Genomic DNA, 19,580 nt, shown 5'->3' on the forward strand with positions numbered 1-19,580 from the left:
GAGGGGTCTCTCGGAATGGAAGGGTGTCCCCATGGGACTGCCGAGCGTCCCCGGCCGCTGCCGCGAGTGCCTTGGGCGCCCGCGCCTCCCCCGCCCGCGCCCTGCCGAGGTTTGACGGTCGGCCCAGCCCTCGTTCCTTTTTTTCCTGGGCCTGTGAATCTCGAGGGAGCAAGCGGAGGGGGCAGCACCTCCCAGCAGAGCCTGGCCCACTCCTGTCCCAGGGAAAAGCCACTGGCTCCGGGCAGAAGCACCCTGGTGTGTCCTCAGCGCGGCGCTGCCTTGCTGATGGTGTTTGGGGACAGGAGTGGGACGCCGTGACACTGCACTGTGGTACCACTCGGGGTTGGTCTCACTGCATCCCAGCCTGCTCCTCCAGCCCGGCCTTTCCTGCTCCTCTGTGCGAGGAGGAGGAGGAGAGGAAGGAGTCATGGAGCAGGAGGAATGTCCCCAGCATTCCCACATCCCACTTTGCCAAGTGTCCTGATGATTTGGTGTAACCTTTTGTTGTCCTCCCTGGCTGGTGGGACTGGTCTCAGTGAGGAGTTGGGGAGATGTGACTCCAGCAGCACACAGGCTGTGAGGGAGAGGGATCCCATGTGGCAACAGTTGGATGCAGGGAATCCCAAAGGCATCCTTCCATGCTTCCCAGCTACAAATCATTGACTGGATAGCAGGAGGACTGGGCAAACGGGCTGGAGAAATCTGGCTTGGAGGGAGAGTCTCCCACACAAAGAGGCACTAATAAAGCCCAGCTAGGGAGGAGCATTTTTGTGAATAGTTTCAATCCATGGATGCCCCCAGATCCGGAAATTTCTGGGAGCCCAGCTGGACTTGGCCGGGCAAGGTGCTGGCTGGTGCAGCCTCATTCGGCTCACTTGGGGTGTTTTTTTTAACCTGAGCTCAGCATATCCAGGAATTCGGCCCCAAACAAACATCAGATCCCTAGGATCTGATCCCCAGGTCATTTCCTAGGAAACTCCCAATTCTCTACCCACCCACCAGAACTGTTCCCAGCATGGATGCTGAGAGGTGGTGCCTCCGGGCTGGGCACCAGGGGCTGTAATTTGTCCTGGGTGTGGGCAGGGAAGGAAGAGAGGGTGTTTTAGCACAAGGTCACAAGTCGGGTGTGAACCCACCCCCTTCTCCCAGAGGGGCTGGGATGGTCCCTCTGTTTCCAGGCTGGCTCTTGACAGGAACCTACAGCAGAGCCCTGCATGGGTCACTGCAGGAGACAGGGATGGAGCAGGAGGAATGTCCTGCTGCATCCCAAATTGATCCCAGATCCCTATGAGGGTGCAAGAAGTCCCAGAGTTGATGACCTATAGGAGTTTTATGGTTCCTGGTCAGTTAAGGTGAAGCAACACCAAGCAGAGCCCCATGAGCAAAGCTACTTCCTGCCTGGCTGGAAGAAGGAAGTACCAGGCATCTCGTGGGAAGCACAGGTTTCCTGACATTTCCAGCCCATTTCCAGACCAAAGAGGCTCTGAGAAGCAGCTGAATGTTTGATTCCTGCTTTGACTTGAATCTCAGAGCTTTGGGGTGATGTTTACACACCACCAGTTGCCTGTTCCCAAAGTCCTGGAGAGATGAGGCCTGTGATCCTATTGTCCCATGGTTTTTGGGGTGGGAGAGGTGTGCTCATGGAAGATGGAGAGTGTTTCCTGAGGAGATTCCCTTCCTATTGCCACCCAAAAAGTAGGATGTCTTTCGTTTGACTATTCCTCATGACATCCATATGATTTCAGCCTGGTTTACACCAATCAGAACAGTTGGAGCAATTCTGCAAACCAGGATCCAATCCCTTGGTTTTCTGTGAGCAGGGGGGTTGTGGAGCTGGTGTGACAAGGAGCTCCCAGGCAGGCCAGGGGAGGGAGCACAGCCCCGTCCCTGCCTCCAGACAGCTGGATCCCGAAGGAAATTAGATTTCTCCTGTACTGCCAAGAGTTAAGCTAATTCCAGGCACCTCTCTCAGAGATAGACTGTGTCCAATCTTGGAGCGACTCATCAGGAGAGAGAAGAATAGCCCAGTGTGGTGCGTCAGCAAGTGTCCCTGAGTCACTGGCCCTGTTCACTGTGTCACGTGTGACACTGAGCAGCGCTGGCAGGCACGGGGTGGCCCGGCCTCAGTCCCTGCACCACATCCAGATCCAGCACCATCCTGAGGGGTGTGTGTCCTTCTCCCTGCCCCAAAGCCCCTGTGTCCCAGTGGTGATGGGTGATGTGAGATTCCCAGGAAAGTTGTGGGAAGTGTCCAAGGCCAGGTTGGACAGTTCTTGGAGCAACCTGGTCCAGCAGGAGGTCTCCCTGCCTGTGGCAGAGGATGGAACAGAATGGGCTTTAAGATCCCTTCAACCTAAAGCATTCCATGATTTCCACAGAGCTATAGGAGTGAGATCCAGCAACCCAAGTCATCATCAGGGGGTGCCAGCAGGGGTTTTCCGGGATAACCTGGGAGCTGCAAGAAGCAGTTTCGTGTCTCCTGACACCAGCTGGAAGCTTCCCTTGGGAGGTCAGGAGCACATGTTGCATCCCAGTGAACCTGGAAGTGGAGCCATTTCAGAACTGGGTTGGTCTGGGTGGCTGCTGTGAAGGTTTGAGCCCCGTCCACTGGGAGTGAGGAGCCCCCTAGGGCAGGAGATCCATGTGTTTTCCAGGCCATAGCTCCCTCCTGGATGGTGTTTCCAAGAAGATGAGATGTCAGAGAGAGCACATGGTATGTGGATCCACTCTGGGAGTGTAGGATGGGCTTTACCTGCTGCAAGTGGGAAGAAAGTGCTGAGCCTTCCCAGAGCAAAGTTTTTCGAGGATATCTTTACTTTAGAGAGTCTGGGCTGCTCTCAATAAGTTCTGTGGTTTTAGGGCACCATATGCTGCATTCAACACTTTGCCAATCTCCTTAAATGGATCCAGACAAGGCTGTTCCCAGAGCAGGAGCAGCTGGAAGTGTTGTATGGAACAGTCCATCATCAGGAGCCCGTTGGATAAAATTCCTGCCTTTGGTCTGATATTACAACCTCCTAATTCTCCATTCCTGAGTGCTCTGGCTTTGCTCTCTGAGAGAACAGCCCAGGAAGCAGACAGTGACATTGTCTCAATACTACTGGCATTATTTTTGTTACAAAGTGGAGGGTATGTGCCTGGAAAAGGAGGGAGTGTGCTTGGTTAAGGACAGGAAGGGCTTCCCTTACCCTTTGTGTCCAGGGATCCTTCACCACAAGCCCTGTGTCCACCAGAGCAGGGGCCCTTTGCAATCCCAGATGCTTTCCCCATTCCCAAAGCCACTTTGGAAAACACAAACTCTAAATGATTTATCCTACCAAGAACTTAGTCCCAAGGGGCTTTGTCCTTTTCATCCAATAATCTCATCTCTTCTCCCTAAAGAAGATGCCTCATGTTGGAATTAATATCTAAAACTCAACTTTTCCTTCAGTGGACAAACTTTTCTTTGCTCAGAGAAAATTCCCAGTGGGAAGCAGTGATTCCTCCCTGTTGAGGGGGTTTCTCATCCCCAGGGAACTGAGGAATGATGATGTCTCCACAAGCTCCAGGTGTGGGTAGAGAGAAGGAGCAAAGGGAGATGGGTCCAGCGTTATTCCCGGGTTTTGCACTTTTATGTAGCTGCCAGTTGTACAAATTAATTAAAAATAACTGAAGAAAAATCCCAAAGAAAGGCCCCGCTTCCTCTGGGGAACATTAATCATTAGCTGAGTCTTTTTCTTATGAAAATACAGATCCATGGTAGCCCCAGGCAGAAGATTCCCAGGGAGAGCCCTCACCATTCGTGCTCCGGAGTTAGGGAAATCGCTTTGAAAGCATCTGACAATTAAAGCAGAACATGTTGAGTAACTTGGCAACACTGGGAAAACATCTGGAACTGGTTTTTCTTCAACACATTTTGCTTTGCTTCAAGAGGAGATGTCAGGGCAGTTCATTCACTGCCACTCAGGGCCGTGGGCAGGGCCAGGAGATGCTTGGCTGCCGCTTGGAGGAAGGGAATAAAGGGAAGATCCCAGATATCTGCTGCTCCTGGGCAGGATCCTGTGAGGCCAGGCCTTGGAGTGTCCATGTGCTGAGCTCTACAGGTGTCTCCTGGTCTCTAATGGCACCAAGCGTGGTGGTTTGGGATGGGTTGTTGAGATTGCCTGGAAATGCTGTGGCTGTCCCATCCCTGGGAGTGTCCAGGGCCAGATTGGATGGGGCTTGGAGCAGCCTGGGATAGTGGAAGGTGTCCATGCCCATGGCAGGAGGTGGAACTCCATTTTCTTGAAGGTCCCTTCCAACCCAAACCACTCTGGCATTCCATGATTGCCACAGAGCCAAAGGGAGTGAGGTCCCATAGCCCAGGTCACCCTAAGCTTGTGACTCATCCTAATCCCATTCCTGCTGCCATCTGGGAAAGGAATGCCTGTAGGGCTTGGTGGACACAAGGTCAGGACAGAAACATTCCTGGATTCTGCCAGAATGTGATGGGGCAGTATACTAGTTTGAAAGCAAACTAACAGGAGATTTCAAGTAAAAACTATTTTTTAATCGGAAAATTAAGATAAAGGCAGTAGAATAGAAATACTGGCTTAGACTGACAGAGTCAGAATACAACCTGGCACTCTGTTGGTCAGGGTGGTGGTAGCAGTCCGAATAAATGGTGGCTGCAGTCCTCTTGGAGTGATGGATGTGGTTCTGTTGAAGCAGTGCTCCTGTAGAAAGGTCTGGTCCTTCTCTGCAGGTCCAGTGGTGGCTATGGAGCTCTTGTCCTCTGGGAATCCAGTGTCAGTGCTCTCGTGGTGTTGTTCAAAGCTGTAGCCTACATCCAGGTAGGAATGTTCACCCCTCCCCTCAGGGTGGGGAAGCTCACAATGAGATGATGTAATTTTATAAGTCATTCTATAAAGCCCTTCCTCAACACATTCCACTTACTCCTCTTCTTCTGGGCATCTCCCACAGTGGTGCTGGATGTTGTGGTGGTTGTGGAAGCAGCGCTTGTTGTTGTACTCTTTTTAGTGCAAATTCAATCTTTGTACATTCATTCTTGGCCTTCGCCAGTTTGTCCATCTCAATATCCTGGGCTTTAGCTAGTGCCTCATAATATGAATCCTCTGACCAGCTATGGGGATCAAACATGTCTTTTGGGTAATTTGTACCGATTTCATCAATGGAACAAAACTGGATCAGCTTTTCATAGATGATGGGATTGCGAAATTCTCTTTTCTTCTGGATGATGTAGTTCATATCCATGCCCTCTTTCATTTTCCTCTCATACAGCTTTTTAATTTTATCCTGCAATTGGTTAGAACATCTGCCAGGAGGCTGAGGGGGGATTTTGATCTCATCTGGAGGCATATTCCACACTTTGTCTGAAAAAGAAGCAACCGGTTCCTGAGGATCTCTTTCCTTCACTTCCCGGAATTCCTTTAGGTCACCAGCCACAGGTTTTTCAGTCCGCAAATCATCATCTTCTGCCTGCCTGCTCTTCCCATCATCTTTTTCTTTGTACCCTTCCTCATCCCCATCCAGGTGGCTGAAGTCATCTCCATACTCAGCTGGCACCAGCCCTCCTTTCTCTCCTGTGGGTGCTTCCCCATCACTCCATGTCATGCCGGCCTCACTGTCTGACTCCAGGTCCGAGTCCTCAGTGTAAACTTTGAGCAAGGAGAGAACACTGCACTTCTTCACCTCCACCATCCTCCACCTCAGCCACACTACCAGGAGGGCCTCTCTTCAGGCACAAAGAGTGTTCTAGTTTGAAAGCAAAGCAGTGGGAGATTCCAGGTCAGAACTACAATTTAACAGGAAAATTAAAGTAAAGGCAGTAGAACAGAAGTACTGGCTTAGACTGACAGAGTCAGAATACAAGCTGGCACTCTGTTGCTCAGGGTGGTAGCTGCAGTCCTCTTGGAGTGATGGATGTGGTTCTGTCAAAGCAGAGATCCTGTAGAAAGATCTGGTCCTTCTCTGCAGGTCCAGTGGTGGTTATGGAGCTCTTGTCCTCTGGAAATCCAGTGGCAGTGCTCCCGTGGTGTTCTGAGCCTCAGATTATATACAGGTGGGAATGTTGGGCTCCTCCCCCTGGGTGGAGCATCTCACAATGGGATGATAAGGTTCAATAGGTGAGATCCTGATGGCCCATTAGTGGAGATAGCTCCTCACAAAGTGGCTGCTGATTCCCTGGGAGGAGTTATCAGGGATGAGTCATGGAGAAGATAAAGAACAGGAGACTCTCCTATCTTTTGGTTACATCTTACATTGTAACTGGAAACAGGCAGGGAATTCTGTGTATCAGCTTTTTGTGCTTCCCTGGGGCTTCCCATCCCTAGGGATTAAATCCCTCTTAAACTAGGCTGGAAAAGTTGGGAAGGGCCATGTCTGGTGTTCAGATTGGATGTTAAGGATCTCCTTCAGCCCAAAAATTAGTTCATGGGCATCCCAGCTGGAGGTACCACCATCACACAATCCCCAAAACCATCCCTTCTCCCACAGAAGGAGTGTGCTCCAAACTCCTGGATCACAGCAGCCCTGGAGCTGCACAGCTCCCACCATGAGTCCATTTTATTCCAGAAATGGAAGGATCTTAGCAGCTCTTTTTGGTCCAGGTGGCTCTTTGGGTGACCTCCCAGCCCTGCATGTCTCTGTGAGGAAGGAGGAAGGGAGCAGAGCGAATGGTGTGGTGGGGAATGGACCAGTTTTAATTGAGGATCATAAAAAAATAAGGAATAATAAATTTTAAAAGTTGTTGGGGTTTTATCAAAGCTTTCAGCCCCTCTCAAAGGGCTGGGCAGGGGATGGGTGAGTTCCTGACCCCAGTCCCTCCATCCTTTCCTGCTCCACATCTCCAGGACTTGCGTTCCAGGCAGGCCAGGAGTGGTTTTGAGCCTTTTTAGCATTTCAGGATGATCCTTTTTCAACCCAAAAAAGTTGACAATTTCGCTTATTGTAAACTGAAACTCAACAAATAAACCCCAAGAATTAGGTTTGGCTTATGAAATTTGGGGTTGGTTTTACCATTTTTAAATGTATTTGGGGACTGGACATGCCTGAGTTGCAAAACAAAAAGACAAAAAGAGCCAGACAGTGATTTTTTTAAATTTTGAAACTTGTCAAAACAAGCCAGATTGATCATTATGACCAATTTTTTTCTTTTTTTTCTTTTTTTTCTTTTTTCTTTTTTTTTCCAAATTGAGAAATGCATCCAAAACAGTCCTTTCCCACAAAACCTTTCATTTTCCAAAAGGAAAACGAGGCAAAAAAAATAATAAATATCAATCACACTTTTTCTGCTTGCACAGTTGGAATGGGCAGCAGCGGATTGGGAGAGAATAGCAATTTGTAAGGAATTCCAACCAGCTCTCCTTAAAATAGCATCCAGCCAGTTTCTCCAGGGCAGAAGGCTGGGTGGCTCTGTGGTGGGAACAGGCTGGAGCGAATCCTGGCTGAGCAGGCTGGTATAACACCTTGGAAATGCAGGGACACTTTCCCCGTGGGAATCAGAGATGCTGATGCCTGGGAGGAGGAATTCCTGGGGATCCCCAGCCATCCCTCTGATGGAGGTTTGGTTTTCTGTTCCAACCCAAACTGAATCCAGCTCCTCCGAGCCTCCTGTTCGGACACAGCCTGAGGATGCCTTCAAAAGGGAGACGCTCCCGTCTGAGCACGGGGGTGGAAATTGGGAACAAATTCCACGGGCTGGTCCTTGAGGGAGCCAGTGCTGTGTTCAGGAGGGATGTGGGAAGGTAGAGCAGGAGGAGAGCCCAGCCCCTCTTGCCCTTCTGCCCTTCTCCCTCCGGAGCGTGTTTGTGCTGGGGCTCCTTGCCTTGCACGGAGTGCCCCAGGGCCGTGGGGGGACCTGTGGGGACCTCGGGGGCCCCGACCCCTGCAGTGCCCAGGCTGCTGGTGCCCGAACCCTTCTCAAGTGCTTGTGCCATGTGGGTGGTGACAGAGCTCGGCCCGACCCCAACGAGGTCCTTTAACAGTGCGTGGTGGTGAAACACAAACCAACATTGCTGAAGTCAAAGTATCCTTTCTAATCCCCCAGCCCGGTTTCTCTTTCTTTCCAGCTTTTCCTCCTCCGCCTCCTGGACCTTCCCTCTGTTCCCACCCCCCTTCTGTTTCTCTTTCTCCCTTCTGTCATAAGAAAGTGACTGTGTCCTCGAAGGGACAGTTTTCTTATGCCATTTTATACACTGTGCTTCATGTTTAGAACTTTTTTGCACTAGTTCCTATTACATTTATTTTCCAAACTGGTTTGACAAAAAACAAACAAAAAAAAACCCAACAAAAACACAATCCCATGCTATAATTCAGTTGTATTAAAATATTATCCTACTACTCTCTGTGTTCAATAGTCTCTGTACCTGTAATGCTTTCAGTTCTGTTGTATTTTGGGGCCGAGGTTTTCTCTGCTCCTTGTTTAACCCAGTAAAGAAATAAAATGTTAAGAATTGATGATAACTCCTCCTCCCTGTCTCTGTTGTGTCATTGGGGCCACCAGGGTCCCACAGGGACGAGCTCCCCCCAGAACCTGCTCTAAACTCCAGCCACTGTCCCAGGGGGGTGGTTTTCCTGCCAAATCCAATCCCAACTGGAGGCCAGAGAGGCGGGATGGAGGGACAATAACCCTGCCTTAACTGAATTTGATTTCGTAACCTTTCTTTATATTCTTTTGTTTCTTGCTTTCACATTTCTTGCCACGGGGCTCACCTCAGAACAATAGGGGCGAAGGCTGTCACCAAGAGATTCATCAGACAATAATGACTCAACCAGGGTATCCAAATTTTGCCCAGCTGAAGTCCACACCCACACATAATCTGGAATTAATTCCTCTGGACAACAGAGCTCGGCATGGAACAGAGCGAGGACACCGCGCTCCAAATTGAGCGCTGCGTGCCAGGCTGGGAAAGGCCACGGGATAAAAAGCTCTGGAGTTGCACTGTGGCCATCCCCATCCCGAGCTGGAAACCTCTGGAAAGAAAACCAGGAAAAGGGGAAGAAATTGGATGGGGATGGAAATAAAAGGTTTTTTAAACAGATCGGTGCAGGAGGCAAGTGGGGGAGGCACCAGCTGTGCTTGTCTCCCCCAGGGCACAGAGTGGGGGGAGCAGGAGGGGGAATTTAGGGGGCTGCTGGGTCACAGTGAGAGGGGCTGGGGGTGATTAGGAGGGGGCTGCACTTCCCCAGCATGGACAGCAGGGAGGGGGGATTCTGTCCCTCTGACCTGCTCAGGTGAGACCCCACCTGCAGAGCTGCCTCAGACTCTGGAACCCCAAAGTCAGAAGGACCTGGAGCTGCTGGAGCAAGTCCAGAGGAGGCCACAGAGCTGCTCCAGGGGCTGGAGTCCTTCTGGGGCCGGGCTGGGAGGGCTGGGGGTGTTCAACCAGAGAAGAGAAGGCTCCAGGGAGACCTCAGAGCCCATTCCAGTGCCTGAAGGGGCTCCAGGAGAGCTGGAGAGGGACTGGGGACAAGGGATGGAGGGACAGGGCACAGGGAATGCCTTCCCACTGTAAGAGAGCAGGGTTAAGTGGGATATTGGGAAGGAATTCCTGGCTGTGAGGGTGGTGAGGCCCTGGCACAGGTTGCCCAGAGAGGATAGAAGAGGTGTGGCCCCCAAACAGCAAAGCATCCACTGGAGCCTGTCCCCAGGAACCCTCAGGTGCCCCAGGTTGTCCTGCTGCAAGCAATTACAGCAGCCAGGCAATTCCCAGTTCCAGAGTGATTCCTTCTTGGTGTGCCCCTAAACTGCACCATTTTGAGAGCTCTGGGCCCCAGCTGGGCTTTAGGAACTACATAAAAGGGTCCTGCAAGGGCTTGGGCTGGTGAACACTGCTGGGATGCAGCATCAGCCTTTTCAGGAGGGTGTTTGGGATTTTTTTTCCTTTGGGAATGCTGCTGGCAGGATGTGTCCTGGCAATCCTGGTGCCATCTCTCATTCCCACCAACCTCCGGGGTGCATGGAGAGCACTGGTGTCACTCCTGAGCTCCCAGGGAAGGGTTTTGGTGGCCACGTGGTGCCCAAACTGCTGCAACAGCTGCAAATCCACCCAGGAACGCAGTGATTCCCAAGGATTTGATTAGCAGGGATTTGAGTTAAGTGGCTGTGGATTTTCATGGCTATAGGGCTGTGCACATCAAAGCTGGGAGGCAGCGTGGGGCCAGAGAGAAGTTTCTCAGCTGTAAATTTGCCTCGTGACTCCATAAAAACTGTGATGGGCAGCATGGAAAGAATTCTGCTGGAAAGAGCCTGGAAAGTGCTGCACCCCTGAGAAAACAACACAAAGGGCTGCAGACCCAAATCAAAGTCCAGGCCTGGGGATGTTTTGAGGTGCGAGATGGAACTCACCAGATGCTGAAGTCCTGGGTGAGGTCTGAGTTTTGAACCTCAGCCCTTCTGGATGTGGATTAGGAATTCCTCTTTCATGTCTTTGTTTATAGTTTAATGGATGGCACACACCAGCCTCCTGCTTTCTGGGTTATCAGAAAGGAAAAGGAACACTTTCAAATGTGTGTTTCTGAACAATTTCAGGCCTCCTGCAGCTTCTCCATCCTCCCTGACCAGAGAGGAACTTGGAATTCATGGAAACCCAGAAACAGGATCCTAAAAGTGTGCTTGAGATCCTTGTTTTTCACACCAACGCTTGACCATGGGGGATTAAGAGTTCTGAAGAGAGGATTCCTTCTCGCAGGAATGTGCTTTCAGGTTGTTGTCCACCTACCAGGAAACTCCAGGGTGATTTTAGGCCTTTCCAAGCCTGGACATTCTGGATACACTCCAGCTGGAGATCCTGAAGTTGGTGAGTTCTGCATTTATTTTTCTGGGATCAATCAGGTTTTTTTGGGTGTGTTTATGGCTTTTGTGACTTGACAATGTGATGCCACCTCAGCCAACTGATGAAAATCGTGGAGTGAGGAGTTGACGTTATTAATGGTCGTCATTTTCCACATTTTTTGCCTGAAGGACTCCTTTGTTCTCTTCTTTTTGTCTCAAAATCTCTCTTAAGTAACAGCTTACAATTAATTTTTCATTCCAGCCCCCTTTGCCCCAGCAGAGCCTGGAGGGGCTGTGGAAGGTGGGTTTGTATGGATTTCCATGGATGCTGTGAGCCAGATGGCTTTTACTGGGCAATTTCTTTCTCCCTTGTTCTGCTGTTCCTGGTTTCTCCTTTGGATCATGGCCTTGGATCTGTTTTGGTACCTGAGGAAGATCAAGGTTTCACTGATGTGTTTTCCCCACTGGAAAATCTGTGTCTTTATTAATTCAACTTTATTGCAGCGAAGAGAAACCCTTGATGGGAAAGAGCTGGGGTAGGATTGGGTTTGCTGCCTCCACCTCCCTCTGGTTTCCTGATTTTACCCTTCACACTCAAACTGTCACCTTTCCAAGGGCTCACATTCAGCTCTCTCTGCTCTCTGTGACCAGGGACAGGACACAAAGAATGGCAGGAGCTGCCAGGGCAGGTTCAGGTTGGATTTTAGGGAAAGGTTCTTCCCCCAGAGGGTGTTGGGCACTGACCAGCCTCCCCAGGGCATGAGCACAGCCCCAAGGCTCCCAGAGCTCCAGGAGCATTTGAACAACACTCCCAGGCACAGGCTGGGATTGCTGGGGTGTCTGTTCAGGGCCAGGGCTTGGACTGGATGATCCTGTGTGTCCCTTCCAGCTCAGGAAATCCTGGGATTCTGTGACTTTTCTTCCTCCAGTCTCAGCATCTTCCTACCACCCTCTTCCCTCCCTCAGCTGTGTTGCTTGATTTTTTTCTCCAAAACTCGTTGAGTCTGGGGAATTTTTAATAGAATTATTTGGGTTGGCATATCTGGGTCATTTCTACACCACTCTCGTTCCTTGCAGAATGGGTTCTGTCTCCCCCAAATCCCTCCTCCCACAGACTCAGACTCCCAGCCCAGCAGAGCAACCGGCCCCAGGTAAACCCCAGCACAGGCTTGGAGCAAAGCCTCGCTGCCAGGAGATCCCCTGACATGTTTGTGCTCATAAACTTGTCAGCATTTGGCTTTTTTTGTCCCTCTTGGGGGAAATTACTGCTGTTGCTCACCCCGTGTCAGCTCCCGAGCCGCGTTGGGAACGGTGCTAAAACCCCTGCTGTGGGTGAGGCTCCGGTGGGAGCTGTCACTACCTCGGGGTCAGGAAGCCAATGGGAACCTCTTTTTCCATAAACTGTGAGTTTTTCATAAAAGCCTTTCTAATTTGTACCAAAGAGGCTCCAGCACACCCTTGGGACTGGTAAAAATAATAATAGTTTGAGTGGTGGAAGACTGTGAATTTGAAACAGAAGGTTGTGAGATCCACGAGAATTACCCGAAACATCAACGTTGGACATCAATAAATGTAATTTAGATATACAATGAGATAGCAAAAGATTCCCACAAAGAGCTGTCAGCTCTTACCTCTTCAGATCTGGGTGAGGTAAAGCAGATGTTTCCATCCCATTGATCCAGAGGAATTGGCCCTTCCATCCGAGAGCGCGTTCCCTCCAATCGCATGGGAATTATTCCCCACCAAAATTACGGGGTTTGCCATTTTTCAATCATTTCTTTATTCATTCTGAGATGAAATGCACATGTCCCTATCAGCAGGTTTAGCTTAGGAATGTTGCATTCCCAAAGCCAGGAGCCTTCTCGTGGAGGAGAGGTGGAGGCAAATGGCACTCAGAGTTGGAGCTGTTCCCTCTGGAAAGGTCCCTCTGTAACACCCAATTTAATCTTTACTTTTCCATCCCCAACAAATGGCTCCTGGCCCTTCCCAAATCCCCTCAGCCAGGCTCACATGGAGTGCTTTATCCTGCCTTGATCTCACATGGGCTCCGCAGAGGAAATTGCTGCTTTAGGGCTGTGTTCTGGAGGATATTCTGTCTGAGCCTTGTGATCTTTCTCCTCACTTAAATCCACAAGTGCTGGCACGCGGGGAAGAACAAACACGTGGGGTTTTCCTTCCCTGGTTATTGCTGTCATCTCACATTAACAATCCCAAGGCTGGAAATCGCTGAAATCCCAGGTCACCTGGAAACTAAGCCCCGGATGTGGGGTCCTGTAGCTGGATCAGGGCCTGAGCGTGCAGTTTCCAATCACTGTTGAGCAGAAAAAGACACTTCCATATGTTCTCCTTATGACTGTTCCTGCTTTGATATGAATTCCTTGGATTTACCCTTTTTAAAGCCAGGGCTTCAGTTCTTAATGCTGGGCTCGCCCTGCCATACCCAAAATGCTTGAAAGTTTGAGTTTAGGCTAGAACTGAGCTTTGGAAAAGGGCCTGGAGTGACAGGGAAAGGGGGAATGACTTCAACCTGACAGAGGGCAGAGTTAGATGTAATTTTGGGAAGAAATTCATCCCTGGCACAAGGTGTCCAGAGAAGCTGTGGCTGCCCCAGCTCTGGAAGTGTCCAAAGCCAGGTTTGGACAAGGCTTGGAGCAGCCTGGGATAGGGGAGGGTGTCACTGCCCATGGCAGAGTCTGAGATGGGATGAGTTTTAAGGTCCCTTCCCACCCAAACCATCCTGGGATTCTATTCTGGGGCTGGAACTGTGGCCCTGCTCCACCTGCAAAGGATTTTAGTCACTTTATATTTTTATCTCTTAACACAGAATTTGCATCTTCAGGTTGAAATCATTATCATTATGTGGAATTTACATCTCAAAAGAGGGAGAAGCAAAAGCCAAAGAGGCTGAAATGGGCACATGGGCCACAAACCTGAGGCAGGGGATTTCCAGGAGCTCTCCTGTCAGAATTCCCTCTGCCCAGAGAAGTCCTAAATGGTGACACTGAGGTTCCAGTTTCCTATACCTACAACACAGTGCTAATCCCATGTACTTCTAGCAGTGGGAAGCCATTCCCTGTGTCCTGTCACTCCATCCCTCATCCAAAGTCCTTTTCCAGCTCCCCTGGAGCTCCTTTAGGCACTGTAAGGGGTTCTCAGGTTCTCAAACCCTTGTGCTGTGAGAGTGACCATGGTTTGGGTGAGGAGAGGTCTGCTTGGGGGGGAGTCCCACCTTGACAGGGTGTGGCTCTGTGGGGTGGCACCTTTTCCCCAAGGAGCCCCAAACCCAGACTTGTGCTCCCTGACAAACAAGCCTGGAAAAGAATCAATTAAGTTGGAAAAGACCTCAGAGGTCATTGAGTTCCAACCTAGGACCCAACAAGACCATGGCACCAGGAAGGCTGGAGAAATCCTTGCCAAGGGGCAGGGAGAGGAGCCCCCTCCCTGTTCAGGCTCAGCGTTGGGGTGCAGCCCCCTCCTTTCCCTTCTCCCCCTTTTCCCTGCCTTTTTGGTGAGCGATCCGAGGGGGGCAGAGCAGGCTCTGGGCTCTCCATCTTTCATGTATCACGTCTGCTCCTCGAGGCACAGATGGTATCCTCTTTCCCTGGCACCAGCACAGCCCTAGAGTGGCACCCCCAGGACAATGCCTTGGCCGGCTCCAGAGCTGACCCGGGATGTGGGAGCTGAGGGGTCGGGATGAGGGGGCCAGGAGGCACCGGGGAGGTTGAATAACGTGGTGTGGAATATCATTGTTCCAGCCAGGATGAGTAAGAGCACAGCTGAGGCTGGTCACCGACGGCACTTCCACGATTCCGGGGGAGGCAGGGGCTCGGAGACGGCTGCACAGTTGAACATCAAGACAATGAGTCTATAAAAGTTTAAGAACTGAATAGACCCCAGACATTTGGTTCTCATTATCACCAAATAACATATAAATAAACATACAACAGAACCAAGAGCAGCGTCTTCCTCGCCCCCTCTGCAAGAAGTTGTGTTTAGGCTGAACTCGGCCAAACCTCCTCCCGCGTGCTCCGGGATGGAATCGTGGGGCTGCCAGGCCTCATCTTCCTCCAAAACTGAGCAAAGCTGGGTCCGTGCAGGGAAATGAGGTGTCAATGTGCTGCTGCTCCTCAAAAGTCAGCAGTGCAGGGGGAAATGTGAAAATAAGCCCAGTAAGAGTCAACGCAGCTCTTTTTTTTCCCTTGTAAAAAGCCCATCCAGTTCCACCCCCCTGCCATGGGCAGGGACACCTTCCACTATCCCAGGTTGCTCCAAGCTCCATCCAGCCTGGCCTTGGACACTTCCAGGGATGGGGCAGCCACAGCTTCTCTGGGCAACTCAGTGTTCATTGTGAGAATTCATGGAGTAAGATAAGAGGGAGAGATGAATGATCAGGACTGTGAAGTCCTGAGAGAGAAAATCTTGGAAGAGTCCCTGGCAGAGTTAGGAAAAAAGCCATGAAAGTGATTCCTTAGTACATCTTGCTCTTCTAAGATGAACATATTGATCAATCCCTGCCTCTATGGAAGCAGCTGGACACAAATAATCACCTTTCTTGCATGAACAGAGCTCACAGTTACTGAAAAAACAGCCTTTAGGAAAGCAGATTTTATGGAACATCTTAGATCTCACTAAGGAAAAGGAATTGAGATTGCAGTGCTGCAAAGAGGCTCCATAAAATCAGGATTCTCCTTCCTAAGGCCTTGTAAACGCCCATGGATGTGCTGATGGAGTGCCAGAATTTCAGGTTTTAGGAGACTTTATTGTACTCATGTTGTTGAGAACATCACTGGGAGAGCAAGGGATGGCTTTCCTCAAAAGAAAGTCAGGAATTCCAAAGCTTTTAGGTCACACATGTTAAACTCAACTCTGTAGCCGCTGCAGGAATTGCAGCTGCTGCCAAAATGTAAGTGGGAAATGGGCTCAAAGCTGCTTTACATCACTGGAAGATTCCCTGGTCTGTGGAATTCACATGGAGAGGGGCACTCAGACCTGCCCTGTGCTATGCAGAGTGTATCCATTCCACAGGGAAGGGAGACCTCCTAAGCTATAGCAGCTTCCTCCCACCTGTGGTTAAATCCTGCTGGGATGGGAAGGTGGTGCTGGGAAATACCCAGCAAGTTTGGGAATCAAGATAAAAGCTCATTCCAGACATGTCCTCTCTGTGTTCTCCTCCTCTGCAGCTTCTGCCCACCCTCCACAGGACCGTCTCAACTGTTCTTTATTTTTCCATCCAGAGTTATCAGGGATCCCTGCTCCTTCTGCATCTTCCTCACTCTCTTGCTCCTGGTTCACCTGGGCCAGGACTCTTGGAGCACAGGCAGAATACAAAAAAAACCTTAAACCTGTGAGGTTCCTTACCCATGTGACAAAGATTTTCTGGGATGACAGAGGAAGGGGAGGAAATGCTCAAAACAAGAGGAATTAAAATAAAATCCTGGAGAAACTGCAGCTATGGGCTGTGGGGCTCAACTGGTCCAGGTGTGAGGACCCCACTTACTAATTATGTTTTAATTCCATCATCACATGGGATTCCTTTTTAATTAGTGTGATGCTGGTCAGCTCTAGGAGGTAGAAGTCCCTCAGTCTGAGGATTTGGCCTAAATCCCTGATGAGATCTGGGCAGGAATGGAAAGGTCACATCTTCCTCCTGACCCAGCCCCAGGATGACCTGACCTCTAAAATTCACCTTCAGAGTAACCTAAATGACTCTGGAAACTGGGATAAGTCCATGTAGGATTGGGGTTGGGATTTTTGAAAAACAGGATTTTGGTGGTGCAGGAGTTGGTCTTGTTGATCCTTGTGGGTCCCTTCCAACTCAGGATATCCTGTGATCCTATGAGAACCAGTAACAACACTGACCACTCAAATAATTATAAATGTTCCTAAAATAATTGTAGGGTTTTGAACAGAGAGTTCATTTGTGTTTATTTGCCTTTTTGCTCCTCAATTGCTGGGGTTGGCAGCGCTTGATGCTTCCAGTTTTGCTGTCCCCAAATATTAGGGGAACATTTCTTTCTTAAATGAAAACAGAGACTCTCACGGAATTTCATGCCTATGACACAGGACTTGTAGGAAAAAAAATCTGCTGCAGGAAAACAAGGCCAGGAAGAGCTGGGAAAGGTTGTCCTCCTCCTCAAAGGCAGGACAAGGCCACCATGGGATTCTTTATGGCTGTGATCTGTGGGATGAAGGCCCCACAAATCCTCAGACACTGTGTTCCAGGACGGGGAAGGGTTTCTCCTGGAGGGGATGGCTCTGTGGGAAACTCCCCCTGCCCCCAGGATGTGGGAGCACAGACCAGGGAGAGACCACCCAGCTCTCGGAGCCCATCCAGGGGAGGTCACCAGGAGCCGCCCCAGGGATGTGCTGGTGACAGTCCGTGGTGCTGGCCTTTCCTGGAGATCTGGGGATGGTCCTGACATCCCCCAGCACTGCTGACCTGCTCTGCATCATCTGATCCTCCAAAACCACCTGGAATCCTCCTCTGCAGTGCACCTCCTCTGCTGCCATTAACGCCTTGTATTTAATTCCCTTTTTCATTTTATTTTCCAAATCACAACCTGTTCTCTTCAGGCCACCTCTTGAGTTTGTTCAGTCCATTTCTTAATTTCTCAATTAAAATCCCCTGGCAGCCTGTGAGCATCACACAGCATCTTACTCACCTCATTATCCCTCTCATTATCAATTAAACCCTCTGATTGGGCACAGAACCAGCACGGGCTTTGCCAGCCCCATTCAATGAGCTTTAAGGCCCTTCCAAACCAGACCAGGTGTGATTCCATTCTATGGTGCCCTCTCAAAATCCACTCCTCTACCCTTTTCACTCTTTCCCAGCTATTTTCCAGCTTCCCTTGGTTTTCAGCAGTGACAATCAACCTCTCAACAGCCGGAGAAGGGAGCGACAGCTGCCCCAGAGCTCTCACACCCCCCTGGGCACCCCCTGCTCGGCCGTGTCCCCGGCAGGGCGGTGACAGCGCTGCCACCCCCGGGGACGGGTGGCGTTTGGTATCTGCTCCCGGGAATCCTCTGCGGGAACAGTGGCTGGCGGAGTCCGGGCACCGGGACCGGGATGGGGTTAATCCATAGCGGGATAGGGATGGGGATTTCGGCTGGAGGCGGGAACGGGCCCTCCTGCACCGCAATGACCCGCCCATCACCGCTGCTGCCCGCGCCGGGAGAGGGACAGGGATGGGGACGGGGATGGGGCCCGCAGCGGGGCGTGGCTCCAGCGCCGCCTGACCCCACCCACCTCATTTGCATGGCCCCGCCCCGCAGCGCTCTCACCGCTGCCCGGGCCCCGCCCAGGCCCCGCCCCCGGGCAGGACTTCGAGGTGGCGCTGCCCCGGCCAAGCCCCGCCCCCCTGCTGCCAAGCCCCGCCCCTCCTCGTCAGGCCCCGCCCCCTGGCGGCATTGCCCCGCCCCTCCCCGCCCGGCCCCGCCCCGGTTGGGGCCGCCCCCTGGCGGGGCGCAGCGGCCCGGCCGCGCAGCCCGCGGTGCCCGGCGCGCCCCGGTTGCAGCAGCGCTGGGGCCGCTCCGCGCCGCTCCGCCCGAGCGCACCATGGGCGCGGAGCGCAGGGCGCCGGCAGCGGCTCCCCGCGGCTGCGCCTGCGGCGGCGGCGGCAGCTGGCGGCTCTTCCTGGGCTTCTTCGCGCTGTCGCTGGCGCTGCACGTCCTGACGCTGGGCTGTTACCTGGAGCTGCGCTCCGAGCTCCGCCGCGACCGCGGCCCGCAGCCCGCCGCCCCTCCGCGCCGGGACGGGACGGCGGCGGCGCCCGGAGCCCCGGGCGGGGCCCGCCCGCAGCGAGCGGCCGAGGGCGCGGAGCGGCGCCAGCAGGTGGGTCTGGCCGGGCGGGCGGGCGGGCGGGGGGACAGGGGGCTCCGCGCCCTCGGGGCCATCCCCGGCTCCATCCCCGCCCTCGGGGCCGCGCACCGGGACAGCCCCTGGGGAGCGCGGGGGGAAAGGGGGAGAGCCCCGAACTCGCGGCGCGGGGTGAAGCGCGGGGGGAGCGGGTCCGGGCTGGGGGTGACGGGCCGCCCGTGTTCCACCTGCCGCTCGCCGCCTCTCTGTCGCGACAGACCCGCCGTGTGTCCCCACAGCCCTGCCCGGGGGCAGCGGGGCTGTCTCGACCCTTTTGGGGTCCCCCCGCAGGGCTCGGCCCCGCACGGCCCCGCTCGCCCCCCGCCCTCCCCTGCCCTCCCCTCCCGGGTTCGTGATTCCGCTTCTCCCCGGCCCCGGTGCATCCATCCCGCTCGGGTGATGCCCCCTGTCCCCCGCAGCAGCTCCCCAGCCCGGGCAGGGCAGGTGGGGTGCCCAGCCGCCTCCCGCCTGTCCCCGCCGCTGTCCCCAGCCCTGGCGGTGTCGCCTGTCCCGGGAGCTCTGAGAGAGCCGGAGAGGAGCTGGGGCCTCCGCTCGCGAAGTTAGCTCATTTTTTCCAGGCACGACAGCTCGCTGCTGCGGGCAGGATAAGCTGGAGGAAGGAGTTTCCTCCCCCCGAGCCTCCCGAGCGGATGCCCCGCTCCCCGAGGTGCCGGGCTCGCCGCGGGGTGTCGGGGGGATGCCAAGCCGAGCCCCGCTGGTTATCAGCGCGGGGGGGAGGACAGAAATAGCGCTGATAAAGCGGCCGGTTTGGCGCTCTCCTCCCGAGCTGGCAGCGGGAGCGGACCCGCCGCGCCGGCCTGGGCTGCCCCCGGAGAGCCGGGCGTGCGCCGCCTTCCCCTCCCCGCCTGCATCCCGCCGCTTCCCGGCGTCCATCCCAGCCCGGCGCTGCGCCGGAGGGGAGCCGAGCTCCGGGTCACGGCTCTGCGCTCTCCCCTGGCTGCCCCCGGA

The 19,580-nt window shown here is 52.9% G+C and overlaps 2 protein-coding genes across 2 annotated transcripts in view; one reads left to right on the forward strand and one right to left on the reverse strand.

Moving 5' to 3' along the window:
- Positions 1-119: 119 nt before the first annotated feature.
- On the reverse strand, positions 120-8,443 carry LOC310922651 (SAP30-binding protein-like). Its single transcript, XM_083883354.1, is given in 2 exon segments — positions 120-5,001; positions 5,004-8,443. Coding segments are annotated over 2 exon segments (801 nt in total). The 5' UTR covers positions 5,680-8,443; the 3' UTR covers positions 120-4,876.
- Positions 8,444-18,311: 9,868 nt separating this feature from the next.
- The window catches only part of LOC310923346 (ectodysplasin-A-like), a gene marked incomplete at its 5' end in the record, with an annotated part of 58,787 nt that continues 57,518 nt past the window's right edge, over positions 18,312-19,580 (forward strand). The window contains one exon of the mRNA XM_083884620.1: positions 18,312-18,587. Within this exon, the coding sequence (XP_083740746.1) occupies positions 18,312-18,587 (276 nt within the window). The remainder of the gene's footprint in view (positions 18,588-19,580) is intronic.

Source organism: Zosterops lateralis (assembly GCF_965231275.1).
Source record: "Zosterops lateralis genome assembly, chromosome: Z".
Lineage (NCBI taxonomy): Eukaryota > Metazoa > Chordata > Aves > Passeriformes > Zosteropidae > Zosterops > Zosterops lateralis.